The 14,455-nt window shown below is 39.1% G+C and overlaps 1 protein-coding gene across 1 annotated transcript; it reads left to right on the forward strand.

The window, feature by feature from the left end:
• The first annotated feature begins 6,228 nt into the window (after positions 1-6,228).
• tpi1b (triosephosphate isomerase 1b) lies at positions 6,229-11,859 on the forward strand. Its single transcript, XM_005731893.1, has 7 exons — positions 6,229-6,429; positions 9,780-9,903; positions 10,606-10,690; positions 10,809-10,941; positions 11,160-11,245; positions 11,325-11,412; positions 11,490-11,859. The coding sequence occupies exons 1-7, from the start codon at positions 6,321-6,323 to the stop codon at positions 11,606-11,608; spliced, it is 744 nt and encodes a 247-aa protein (XP_005731950.1). The 5' UTR covers positions 6,229-6,320; the 3' UTR covers positions 11,609-11,859.
• Positions 11,860-14,455: the final 2,596 nt, after the last annotated feature.

Genomic DNA, 14,455 nt, shown 5'->3' on the forward strand with positions numbered 1-14,455 from the left:
AAGTTAAGGCCAACATGTGACCCACCTGCCAAACTTTAATACAAAAGCAGTAAATTTAGTTGAGCTTAATGAGTAATATCACAAGCTAACCACCTCCTATTATAGTTTTAAGTCTCTTTTTATATAACTTAATACATTTTCTTAGATATGCAGCTGTACATAATTGTGAGTAATTTCAAACTGAATTTCTGTTATTACTGGGGCCCACCTGCAGTCCCACTATGGACCACGAGGGGGCTTCAGCCAACACTGGACCAGACTGCTGTTAACACCAATGGATGAGAGGACAAATAGGACCATTTGCTCAGATTTTACGCACTGCCACGTCATTTATTTTCCATTTATTGCATTGTTGCTAAAGCAAGTTTCAGCATTAACAAAATATATACGCATCGATAAATCAATCATAACAGCCAAATAAGTGAGTAAGACTGAACCTTTTGTTCCAGGCCAGTTTGAAATCCATGTTTTATTTATATAAGCCTGGAAAAAATGAAGGCTGGATTTTTTGTTTCCGAGCCAGACAGAGTGTGTTTCATGTTGATGAGCCTGCTATGAAGTCAGAGACTGTGTTTCATGTTGCCAAGTTGGCCCAAATGAATTTGAATTTTGTGTTTTCCAACTTGCCGATTCAGACACTGATCCTTGTTTTTAACTTATGAAATCAGAGTTGTTTTGTTGCTCCTTTAACATAAAGTGAGGCTTATTTAGTGCCTCACTCTGAACCTGCTCATAGTGTACCACAGTCTCAACTTCTTCACAATGTGAATCTGAATCTGCTCCTTATGTGCCTCAAAGTGAAACTCCTCATTATGTGCCTCAAAGTGAAATGGCTCACTGTGTCCCTCAGAGTGAAACTCCTTCCAAAATAGCTGTGCTAGAGACTGGTTAGCTTCCCTAAACTAACCTCTTCAAAGACCGCTCGAAGCAACAGTCTGGAGGCTGTTCCTTTGCAGTTGACCAGTTTGATCTTCTAGCTCCCTCCATGGCCCAAGTTGGTAATAGTGGAGATGGCTAAGCACACTGCATCCGTCCCAGTAGGGTGAAGGTGGCCAGGGCCCAGCTTATCCATAGTTTTCACGTGACATCTAAGCTACTGGGACACGCCTTCTCGGAGGTCAAAAACAGTACTGCAGTCCTTTGCCATCCAGCCATCATTTCAACATCTTCGAGTTATACTTAACCAAAATGCCAGATAGTTGCCGTTCTATTGGATGCACGAATCTACATTTATTTACAACTGCCAGAAAATGTGTAGAGTATGGCACCAACATGTGAGCACACCTCTCCTAACCCTGCCTTACAAACCAGTTGCTACCAATCCCTGCTTCTCCATAGCAATGCTGTCAGTGGCGGCTCATTTAAACTGTAGGGATGATTTACCTGACATCGTAAAAAAAATACTCTGTCAGCTACTACTATGACACAACAATAATGTGACAAATTAATAGTACAGGAACTTTTCTGGGCCTACGCTGTAAACTTACAGGTTGAGAAAACAGAAGATTTATACTTGGTAGTTTGCTTACGCTTGCTATGTTGCACTCATCTTTGCTTTCATGACGAACCTCCCACACGGTGGTATTATTGTCCATACTGTCCATACTTTTAAAGGTTTCATCCTGGCAGCAGTATACGTTGAGGGATTCTCTAGAGGACACATGTAGATATGCCACTGAACAGGAGCTCTGGGAAAGACGTAATCACTTTCAGGGATTTAAATAAAGCTGCCGGGATCACAAGACCCCAAAATTCGTACTTTCTCTTTATATCTCCATTTTTCCTCCATGGATGATCTTGGCTCAAGACAGGTGAAACAAACAACACTCATCCTGCAGTACTACCGAGTGTCCACTGTTGGCCTTTATGTCTCAGTCCCTAAAAGTGTATTTCTTCCTACTTAGCCTTTTTTTAGTGAATTACTAGTGAATTACTTGAAATTGTTAAACAGACATTAAAGCTACTTTCGTTGCACTTCTGCATCCTGAGTTCTGCATTTGGGTTAGCAACCTGACCGTCACACAGCACTACATGATACTAACTGGAAATCATTGCAAAACAATGTCACAAGAACACATGGAACAAAAAAATCATTTCCACCATGCAATTACCGAAACATCTTTTGTCTTTTATATAAGAGATATATTATTTCATGACCTGCCAAGGGACTACAGATGCAAATCAGCTTAAGCCAACTCTGGTACAATGCATTGAATGGCTACATTTATGTTAATATCGTACACGGTCCCTTTTCACATAAAATATAATATCCATCCATCCATCCCTTCGCTTCTGCTTATCCTTATCTTAGAGTAGTAGGTAATATTCATGTATAATTTTGTTAATTATAGGCAAGAGTAAAAAAGAGTTCCATATTATAGCATCAGGAGTTTGTTCATTACTTTTATATTTAACTGGCTTCATTGCTGGCGTGTGTGTTTTCATATTGTCATCAAACAGAAAGAAGTTGTATACAAATGGTTTCAATAAGCAAAGGGAATACCAGCAATCTGTTTCAACACTTGGAGTATAATAATCACCGAAGGATGGCTAGTATCAGCAGATTTCTTTCCACAAGCTGCAGATGTTTGATTTGAGTTTTAAACCGGATGCTTTTCCTAACCTAAACCTAAAGAATGAAGTTGGGGTTTTTTGTTGATTTGAGAATAAAGTCTAAATTAATTTTTGGATGTTGAGTCCAAATAACATCAACCAGGATCCAATATGTTGAGAAAAATTGGAAATGTTAAGATTAAAGTTGTTGTTTCAAGTTAGATTACTGCCAATTAGTACACAGCTGCCCCACCCTCCACAAAATATTTGTATAGATGAGTCAGTGTCATGGGACTTCAGAATTGGTTTTGGTGGCGAGGGATTTTTTTTTCTCTTCCTGCACATAAACATAGTTTTACATGTATGAGAACTTCTGTCTGTTCAGGAGGTCAAAAAAACCCCAACAAACTGGGAAGAAAAGGCCACAGTTGTGCAAAGTTGGCAATGAACAGATGCAATGTCGATTATTACACATGTGCACATTACAGTGGAGGTATGCTGTATCAGAAAAATCAGGTTGCAACTGATGATATTTCACAAGAATACATAAGAACGAATACTAAGATACTAAGATTTTCAGGTGATTGTCAAATTTCGAAAAAATAAAATGTGTTTTCATCAATGATTTTAAAAGACAAACTCTTCAATGAACTTTGATGGGTGAAATCAGAAAAATGTATGATTAAAATTTAACAAAGTTAAAATCCTCAATCCAAAGCTCTACGTGTACGTACATGCAGATGTCTGGTGGGACAGAGGGATAGGGTGAGATAGAGTTGGATGATTTGTTGTGTCGACATCTAAAGGAAGCAGCTGAAACAAGATGAAGAAAACAATGAAAAATAATTTTTAGCTCACCTTCATGCACGTGCAGCAGGTAAGGCTTCACAATACAGACTTCAAGCACAGACAATGATGCAAAACACACAAAGCAACTCAGTGATTTCTGAAGGGCAGAGGATTATTCTGCAGCAATCAAATGAATCACCTGAACTTAACTCAGCAGAGAGTGCTGAAGACAAAACTGGATCCACAAAAAACAGCCTGGCAGAGCATCTTAAAGGAGGAAACCCAACTTTGCTTTTTGCTGATGATAGCGATAATTTGTCCGATTACATGTGAGCCTTTTAAAAAATTTTGTTAAATGCCTTGAATTAAAGCTGAACCACTTTCAGCACATAAACATGGTGGGTGATAAATATGAGGACTTTGAAATGATTGTGTCTGCTCAGAAGAAAGAAAAAATCAAGAACACACACAAACTTGGACAATTTACCATAATTGTGCAAGGTGACAGATGCAATATCACTGGTTGCACATTTGTGCAAAAAGGAGGTGTGTTGTTTCAGAAGAACAGGTTGCAACTGATGATATTTCACAAGAAAACACAAGAATGCATACTGAGAGACGCCCTTGAACTAATGAAGTTGATCTTTTCAACATTTCTGACTTTTTTCCCCAAAAAATCGGACTTTGAGGTCAAGGTCACTGGCATCAGATTTGTTTGAGGTTTTTTAGTAAATGTACCTACAGTATGAATTTGAAGTTCCACATCTCTCAAGTTATCATGTTCAAGAGATTTTCAGAAAACCTGATCTCTTACCTTGATCTTGAGGTTTAGGTGACTGAGATTCAAATTCTTCCAGTACTTTTAGTAAATGTACTTATGATATGAATTAGAAAATCCTAGCTGAAATCTTTGTATTCACAAAATTTTCTGACCTTGAGGTCAAGGTCAGGGGTCAAACTCATCCGAGATTTGGTTTCAGTTTGAAAATCACCTCATTCTCAAGTTATTGAAGTCACGAACTTTGGTGTCCATGCTGTCTGCCCGCCTGCCTGGCAGTGTAACAACAATGCCTCGTTAGCCTTTAACAGCTGAGTGATAAAAATTGTTTTTTATTTCTCATTTTGACTATAACGTTGAAATAACTACTGCCAATTAGTGCACGACCTGCTGCACCCTCTACAAAATACCTTGTGTAGATGAGTCTGAGACATTTTGCTTCAGAATCGTTTTTAGTACCAAGGGATTCATTTTTCTCTTTCTGTACATAAACTGCTGTGTGAGAAATACGAGGCCTGTGAAGGATCTATTAAGAAAGAAAGAAAAAACACACTCAATCCCAGAAGAGTTGGCTGCAATGGTGCAACGTGAAATTGCCGGCAGTGAATGGATGCAATGTTGATGGTTACATTACTGTGTAGTAAAAATGGAGGTGTGTTGTATAAAAAAATGAGGTTGCAGCTAATGGTATTTTACAAGAATGTACAGAGAAACACATACCGAGAAACCCCCGAGGACTGAGACAGTTCACCCTTTTCTCAACACTTTATTCTCAAAATGAATAAAACACTTCAATGTTTCTTTTTTAACATGGCCCTAATACTCTGAAACCAGGGTAAGAAGGGCAAGAAAAAAAACCCCATTAACGATCAAGTTAAAATGTTCAACTAATCATCAAAGTGATCTGAGGTCATGTCGCCCAGCTCTACCAAATGCACAGATTCACTCATTTCATGACAAAGCACTGATATAATCTATGTAACTTTTAAAGAAAAGTCAGAGCATTATGTCATGTAGATGTGTTTGTATGGTTTTCAGTGGATGAAACATATTAATAAGACAAAAGCTGCTGGATGACAATCTTATTGGACACTGGACGCTGAGATGCTGTGCAGGAGAAAAAGAATAAGACCACGGAGAAGATCCATGGAAGTAGTGAAGGAGGGTTGGTCAGGCAGAAGAGGATGATGGAGGCAGGGAGAGATGGAGGCAGATGATTCACTTTGGTGACCCCTAAAAAAAGCAGCTGAAAGAAAACAAAGAGGATTATCATCAAGAAAGATGAAGAAAACAATGAAAAAGAATTTGTGTGTGTAGGTTCTCAGTCATCCAGGTCGTGGGAATCTAAGGAGCTTGGAAAGAAAACCGAGTGGATTTCTTTAAGTGTCTTGAAGATGTTTCACCTAGCATTCGAGAAGCTTCTTCAATTCTAAAACTCAAGTTCCCAAAAAGTTTATTCTGTTCATCTAAACGTAGCGTTTTCAGCGAGGTTGACTAACCATGACCTCTCGGCCCAATATTAGTCATGTTGGTTTTAGTCGTTATGCAAATGTTATGTTATGTTATGAAAACACTAAATCCAGGTGAACAGAATCAGCTCTTTGGGATTTCCTTACCTGGATGATTCAGCATGCATCAAGACCTAGAGGGAGTTGTCCCTTCAGACGGTTGTTGACCAATTATTGAACATGTGCCAGTCCACAGAGACTCCTGCCTGACCTCATGTGTCAACTGACCCATTAACAGTGCGAACAAGAAGGGGCTCAGAGCAAGGTCAGTGATGTAAGCCCACCCTCACTTTGAAGTCATCTGTCACTCTTGCCTCACCTCTCCTGACTTCCTCAAAGAGTGCCACACTTCCTCTCATGGTACCCATTCTTATGCCGTCTCACAATGAAACTCTGAATTTATTAGAAATAAAAGTGAAAATAAATGGAAAATGCTCTCTCATTTGCTATAAAAGACCATTTACCACACGACACATGAGCACATCATAACACAACTCATCTCTTCCTCTAAATAAGGTACAACTACATTTATGGGCATGCCAGGATGAACCAATGGCACTGAGAAAGAGGAGGGGTTAAATCTCTCGCATTAATAAATACCCCGAGCTGCTCTCTTACCCTAGAAGAGAAGGACCCCTGTTGGCTTTGTAGTGTTTTAATCCTCAGAAAAAAATCCACAAAGACCTGCAAACATGACCAGAAAATTCTTTGTTTGTGGAAACTGGAAGATGAACGGCAGCAAGAAAAGCATCGGGGAGCTCATCCAGACCCTGAACACTGCAAAGCTGGACCCCAATGTCGGTATGTGTCTTCTGATACTATTTCTCCATTTGAAGGTTCACCATTTAGACACTTGTTGCACTATTTTCAGTTAATTTAAGCTTTTCTCCTTGTATTCATGTCACAACTCCATGGTCAAAATTACTCTTTAGTTCAACGGGGGAAAAAATCACAGACACATTTAATGCCAGGAGCATCTGCAAAAGTTCAGGAGTACTTTGAGGTCATTTTAAACCTCATTAAAAATGTGAGGAAAGATGAGGAAAGCTCTGGAGAATTTTTCATCAGTCCAGCCAGTAGCTGTCTGCTGAGGAAATGCAAAGTACACTGAAGTCAGGCTGGTTGTTAAGGTGTTGCTCTTTCATGAGCAGACCACAAGTTTTTAAACAACAATGAATGAATCAGTTATTGAAACCAACAACTGATTCATTCGTTTTGCTCTTCAGAGTTCACTAAAAGTTTTTGTGCTATAAATATACTCACCTTTTAAAACTGGGTTATTTTTTCAAAGAAAAGTGTGTACTATCTTATCATTAACACAATACAAGGAAACAAAGATAAACTACTTATGGTTATTTATCAGATATTTGAAACAACTGATATCAAAGGCTACAAGGCTTTACGTGGAAATGATTTATTAAGCGTTAGTCCATGGGCGTTTCTCACTGCATTCTTGTGAAATATCATTAGCTGCAACTTGAGTCAATGGCACAACACACCTCCACAAACATGTAACGGTCAATATTTCATCAATCCATTGTCAGATGTTTCACCTTGCACAATTGTGGCCAGCTCTTCCCAGTGAGTGTATATTCGGAAGTTTTCAATCTGTACATACAGTTTTCTGCAACATCTTGTAGGAAAACTTCCCTTAAGAAAAGCCGCTGAGAGGCTAAGTTGGGCTTTTTACTGTGACTCATTCAACAAAGTGGATTCTTCCTTAGATGGATGATGATTTTATTCAAACAAACAGGAAAGAAACCAAACATTTCATTCCAATCAGTCAGTGATGCATGAGTGATGAGAATAGGGTCAACAGAAAATATCTGAGGACTACTCATCCTCTCTCTTTCCATACCACCTGAGGCGTGACCAGGTAATTAAGGTGAAACCACACCCATTGTAACAATTACTGTTTGTTGAAGTTGCCCATAGTGACAAATATGAGTCAAAACAATAACCAGAAATACATATTTTAGCTGCTACATACCTATAACAAGCTGTGTTTATGTGCTAAAAATAAGAAAAAATCCCTGTTTATTAAAACCAGTTCTGTGGTTCGATGTCACTAAGTCATCTACACGAGACATTTTGTGTAGCCTGAATTTAAAAGCTTTGCTTTAAATGAAAAAGTGTTTGTGTAAAAGCAGAAAAGGAAAAGCACTCACTTTTAATATTGTCGTGTGAAAAGCCGAAGACCAGAAATGAACTTTTTAAATAATACCACATCAAAGGTGGAAACTAATAACAATTTATAATGATAATGATGGAACAGCAAACTTCTAAACAAACATCTAAAAGCAAAGACTCCTGATCCAGTATGAAACCAGCCGCTGACAGTTTTGTGATGGTGTTATCACGTAACATCTAAAATAACATATCTGATTTTTTTCTATGTGAGATTGAAACCTGTCTGTGATCATCGTCAGTGTTTAGTTGCTCCAATGAAATGCAAATGGGATCCCTGTATCACAGCCTTTACTGAAACTTCTCACACTCACAAACTCACTTAAATTGGACTATTAACTGACTTGAATGAAATCTAAGATTTACAGTAGTGCGTGAAAAAAATCTTCCCAGACATGATCATCCATATTCATTATTCATGCCCTTGTTGACAGGTTTATGATCAAGGTCAACCATAGGGTCAGAAATAATGGCTATTATGCCAGTGTTGCAGTAAGAAGCAATTACTTGACATATATGACATAAAAACATGTTTCACTGCCAAAATAAAACTTAACCTGGTCAACACAAATGGGTCTATAGGTCAAATGCTTAACATAACAATTCCCACTTTACTTATAAAAGCACTTTCATTATATTCCAATGTTATAAGCCATTAAAAAACAACAATACACCCCAAAGCAAATGCACAGGCTTCAGTCACTCTTCACTGTGTACAAGCCTATACTAATAGAGGGAAACTGATAAGAAGAGAAGTCAAGGTCTGGTATGGAGAAGGCACTTCCATGTCACAGGGATGCATGGTATATACTGACTGGTCAGTATTTAAATGGTAAATGGCCTGTATTTATATAGCGCTTTACTAGTCCCTAAGGACCCCAAAGCGCTTTACATATCCAGTCATCCACCCATTCACACACTGGTGATGGCAAGCTACATAGTAGCCACAGCCACCCTGGGGCGCACTGACAGAGGCGAGGCTGCCGGACACTGGCGCCACCAGGCCCTCTGACCACCACCAGTAGGCAACGGGTGAAGTGTCTTGCCCAAGGACACAACGACCGAGACTGTCCAAGCCGGGGCTTGAACCGACAACCTTCCGATTACAAGGCGAACTCCCAACTCTTGAGCCACGATCGCCCCGATCACTTAAAGACTTAAATGATTTAACTGAAGCAGTATACCCATGTTAAAAAATACTCCAATAAAAGTTGAAGTACAGAAGCAACTTTTTTAGTCAAGTAAAAGTGAAAAAGTACAGGCTCTGAAATGTACTCAAGTAGATTCAGTAGATTTTCTTAGTATGCGCGCAGTGATCAGCTGACCTACAGGTCTTTGTGGATTTACACAACTGAATTCAACAAGATGTAAGCATACAAACTACCCAGCATTTTCACGCAACATTTGAATAACAGAGTGAGCATAGCTTAGTTTGTTTTGCAGGAATATCAACTATGTGATTAAAATTACGACATCGCATGAAAGCTTTAATTCTGCACTTTATCAAGTGCAACTGAACAATCCTTACCTTCTCCCTCTCCTATTCATCCGTCTTCCTAAATCTTTCTCCATCTCTGAGTGAAGTTAGCTCTCTCTCTTTTCTCTCCCTGTGAAATACAGCAGCTGGTCGTTTAGCAACACTGTGGGACGAACTGCACACAAACAGTTATTGCAGACCAACGTCAAGAGTGACGTAGTCTAGTTTAGTTTTTCTTCGGCTGGCTTTTCCTAATCAGATGTCAAGAGATGCAGCTTTATGTTGAGCCATCACAACCACATTAATAATGACCACTGTTTCTCTGAAGAACCAAAAGGAAGTGTCAAACCCCAGCTAGTTCACGGTCGTAAATATTGTAATGTTTAGTTTTAATATTTACTGTGTTTGTGCCCTGATAAATAAATGGACTACATATCTGTAACCCAAGTATTGTGTTTTCTCTCTCTCTCTCTCTCTCTTTAAATAGAGGTGGTGTGTGCTGCTCCAGCCATCTATCTGGAACTAACAAGGTCCAAACTGGATCCCAAGTTCAGCGTGGCTGCTCAGAACTGCTACATAGTTCCCAGTGGTGGCTTCACTGGAGAGATCAGGTACACAGTGCACTTTATTCTGCTTAAAATAGAATAAACTCAATTATTTGGTATCATGGTGCTAGCTATGGGTGCTAAAAGTCTGTATCCAAATTCTGGATCTTAGGGAAAGCAGAGCATCACAGCATGATGTTTCCTTTTATAAATTTTAGCTCCATTTACACAAATATAATAACGGTAAATAAACTGGTTCTTATATAGTGCTCTTCTACGCTACCTGAGCACTAAAAGCACTTTATTTACCCACTCATGCAGCACTTTTTCTATGTGAGTGCTTTCTATCAAACATTCACACACATTCCGATTCATCAGAGAGAAACTTGGGCTTAATATCAGGGGTATTAGCAGATTGAAACACCAACCTTTCAATTAGTAGATGACCTGCTCTACCTACAGCCAACCAAGGTATGGGTTAGGACTTAAATACCTTGTGACTCACAATTCAACACTGTATGCATTTATATATGACCACGATGGTGACGGCTAACATGTTCAAATTGAGGCTTCCAAGTGGGATTTTATCATGTTTTGCTCAATCTCTTATCCTTGAAACTCAACCTTGTGAAAATCACTATCCTCACACAGTTAGGACAACCATCCATCACAGTCAAATACAACTAATGGCTGGGTCATAATACTGTTTATCAATGAAAAAAAGAAGATAATCAGTTTATCTTCATGGGAATGCTTCTGGTCTTCCAGCCCTGCAATGATCAAGGACTGTGGTATGGACTGGGTGGTCCTGGGACACTCTACAAGGCGCCACATCTTTGGAGAGAGTAATGAGGTAACTACAGATAATTTTATCCTGTTCATTTAGTTTTTCACCTGCAAATGTAAAGAACTGAATTCCTCAAAACAAGTAAAACACACAAAACATGTTTCATTGCCTCCTGTGCTGTTAGTTCATTGGCCAGAAGGTAGCTCACGCTCAGGAGAACGATCTCGGTGTGATCGTCTGCATCGGAGAGACGCGGGAAGAGAAGGAGAAAGGCATCACAGATCAGGTCATCTTTGCTCAGATGAAAGCCATCGCAGGTATGCAGCTCCTCACACTGTCACTGGGTTTTTATGTGCACATGAGAGCTGGAATGTTGAATTGTTATAGGCAAGTTTTATCAATTTGGTTCACAATAAAATTCAAAATAAAATGTATTTTTATTGCCACCAAATCACAACAACGGTTGCCTCAAGGCACTTTATACTGTAATGTCAAGACCCTACAATAATATAAAGATCGCATGTCTCTTTAACAGACAACGTAAAGGACTGGAACAAGGTCGTGCTGGCCTATGAGGCTGGGTGGGCCATTGGCACTGGGAACGCTGCCTCTCCTCAACACGTAAATATTACAAATCACTGAATATTTAACATATTGTGTTTACCGTTTCTAACATAATGTCACCTGTGTGATATATCAGGTGCAGCAGATTCATGCCAAAGTGAGGGAGTGGCTGAAGAACAACGTGTCTGAGGCGGTAGCCAACTCTGTAAGGATCATCTACGGAGGTCAGTGCTGTGCTGGGTAGCTGTTTTGCTTTGAGTCCCACGTTGATCTCTTCTCACACATCGCTTCTTCTTCTCAGGTTCAGTGAGAGGTGATACCTGCAGAGAACTTGCCGCCCAGAAGGACATTGATGGTTTCATTGTGGGCAAAGGCTCCCTGAAGCCAGAGTTCATTGACATCATCAACGCCAAGGCATAAAATGTGGACAACTGCAGTGTGATTGGATTAGAGTCCAACTCCATTCAGACGGTTCAGTTCTGCATCCCTCTCTCTCAGCACTTAGTCCTCTTTCCCTTTTTCATTTAAAGTATTTGTGATGATGACATTCCCTCCTTTTCCTTTATTATTTAAAAACATTTTTTATTTGATTATATATTTTGTCACAAAGACATGGGATAGGGGTGGAAAGCTGTAAGGAAACATAATAAATATAAATGATTTAAATACTATTTCAGTGTCTTGTCTCATTTTTAAATCCTTTCATAACAGTATTCATTTTAGTCTCAGACTGGTTCAGACTAGTTGCCTTGTACCTGACCATTTTCAGAGGAATGCTTTTTTTATTTTTGAAGTTGAAGCTCAGATATAAAAACAGCAGCTAAGTCAAGGAAGGAACCAGTGTTACTGCTAATTTTATCAGCAGTCACATTGTCAATAAACACTACAGATATATATATATTTCTTGGGGGAGTCCTGAGAGCACAGCTAATAATGAGCGACTCATTTTATGAGCTTTGGGTGGGTTTCAAATATAAATGTGAAACATCTAGGGTTGCATAATATACAGTATTATCAATTGTACCTCATATATATATACTCATATATATCTCCTTAGGTGTTTATCATATAATCCAATGACTTGTACATGTGAAATGCAACAAAAGGAATAAGGCTAATCATAGTTTATCAGCACTCATGAGTGTTAGATAAGGTAAACATGCAGATTAGATGTTATATGGGAACTATAGCAGTTTGCAAAGATTTTACAGTGTACAAAACATGTAGGTGTGGAAGGAAATGAGTGCAGTTTATCGGTGAACAGGAAATCAGACTATGCATGCACTGCAGTGAACCTGAATATGCAAAATGTATTGCTACAGTGTCAGGCTTGTTGCACTTTGGAATACAGACCTCGCTCAAACCGTGATGGTTAACAGAAATATTAATAAAATAACACTTTTTATAAGTAAATGTGGATTCATCGGTAGGAAAGGGAATTATTAAGGAACTGAAGATTGCTTTTACTTTGGAAGGTCTTCTTGGAGACACGGTGTTCCAAACATATGGCCATATGGCACTCCAGTGCAGTAAGTGGTGGTGGTGCACATAAACCAACAGGGAGAAGAAGAGGGCAGTTAAAGGTTAGGATGCCAACACTATACTGACACAATGACAAAATCATATTATTGTGTAACAGTTTTCCTGTTTCTTGATTTGATTTTCTTGATATAAGGTTAATTAAGATTTTGAAGCTGCCAAGCAGCCAGAAAAGAAAAAGACCACAAAGAAGATTCACAGATGTAAAGAGGGAGGACATACAGGAACAACTTTGCTTTACACAGAGCCAGGGGGGCTTCTCTTTATGAGAAACCTTCTAGATAACTTTCTAAGAGCTAAGAATCCTGTTCTCAACCTACCCATTGTAATCACTACAACACCAGGCACAGACACTGTTGTTATGGTGGTATAAAGCGCCACTGACTTCCACCAATCAAGAAGTAGTCACGCAGGGGGTGGGACTTGTATCACTATGGCCAATCAAACGACAGGCACAGGTCACTTGTACACAAAAGTGATTTTCAACTTGCTGGCCAGAAGGACATTGATGGTTTCATTGTGGGCAAAGGCTCCCCGAAGCCAGTATTTATCAGCATAATCAACGCCAAGGCCAATGCAAGCGGTTTAGAGTTCGAGTCCATTCAGATGGTCCAGTTCTTCATCCCCAGCTCTCAACACTTAGTCCTCCTCCCCTTTTTCATTCAAAATATTTGTGTGAAGATGTCATTCCCTTCTTCTCCTTTATTATTATTTTTATTTTATTTTTTTACTTGGTTATATTTTGTCCCAAAGAAAAGGGACAGGAGTGGAAAGCTGTAAGGAAACAAAATAAATTTAAAATGGTTTAGAGACTATTTCTGTGTCTTGTCTCATTTTTATAACCTTTTATAAGAGTTGTAATTTCATTACTACTGTAATTTTAGTCTCACACTAAAATGTAACTAGAATAGTTGCTTCAGGACCTTGGACCTGATCATTTTCAGAGGAATCCTTTTTGGTTTTTGAAGCCTCTTTAACACTGGCCTACAACATTAAACAGTGACATTAAACAGATCACGTTTACGAGAGCAGTCAGATAAGAGTTAGGCTCACATTATAGATTTTATTCCTGCAGGGCTACTGAAGAATACGCATGTTCACTTTAAGCTTTCAGTGAAGCGTGTTATTTTATCGATATTTTTTGCTGGACAACGCTGTTTGAGCGTTGTCCAGCAAAAAATAAGTGTAATCCGAAATGAAATTAAAGTGTAAGAGAAACTAGTTATGGGACTCAGTAATAACTGAAGGAAACTGCTTCCAGGGCCTAATCCGTGGATCGGCTTCCTCCGAGGCGTGGGCGTCTATCAGCAGAGATTGTACCTTCACCTATCAGCAGAGATTGTACCTTCACCTATCAGCAGAGATTGTACCTTCACCTATCAGCAGAGATTGTCCCTTAGTCTGTAACACAGTCAAATATATTCTCAACTCCATTGGTGACGTCTGGCACATCCTCAGGGTCAATTTGTGCTAATTGCAAATACATTGAAGTAGCTGTACTAGTAGCTATATGGGTTATAACGTGAGGAGTGTACTAGGTGGGTGTCTTGCCAAGCGGAGCATGAGGTATTGTCAGCAAAATGTGGCTTGCAGAAATGTGAACAGGGTTGCAGCTTACAATACGAAATAGTAAATAAAAATCCTAAGGTTAATGCAGTAGATATGATTAATAACCTAAATATATAAAAAACACAGTTCTTCAGTCGTCTCCTGGCCTGGTCCCAGGTT

This window comes from Pundamilia nyererei, unplaced genomic scaffold, assembly GCF_000239375.1.
Source record: "Pundamilia nyererei isolate P.nyererei 1_Seehausen unplaced genomic scaffold, PunNye1.0 scaffold00045, whole genome shotgun sequence".
Classification (NCBI taxonomy): domain Eukaryota; kingdom Metazoa; phylum Chordata; class Actinopteri; order Cichliformes; family Cichlidae; genus Pundamilia; species Pundamilia nyererei.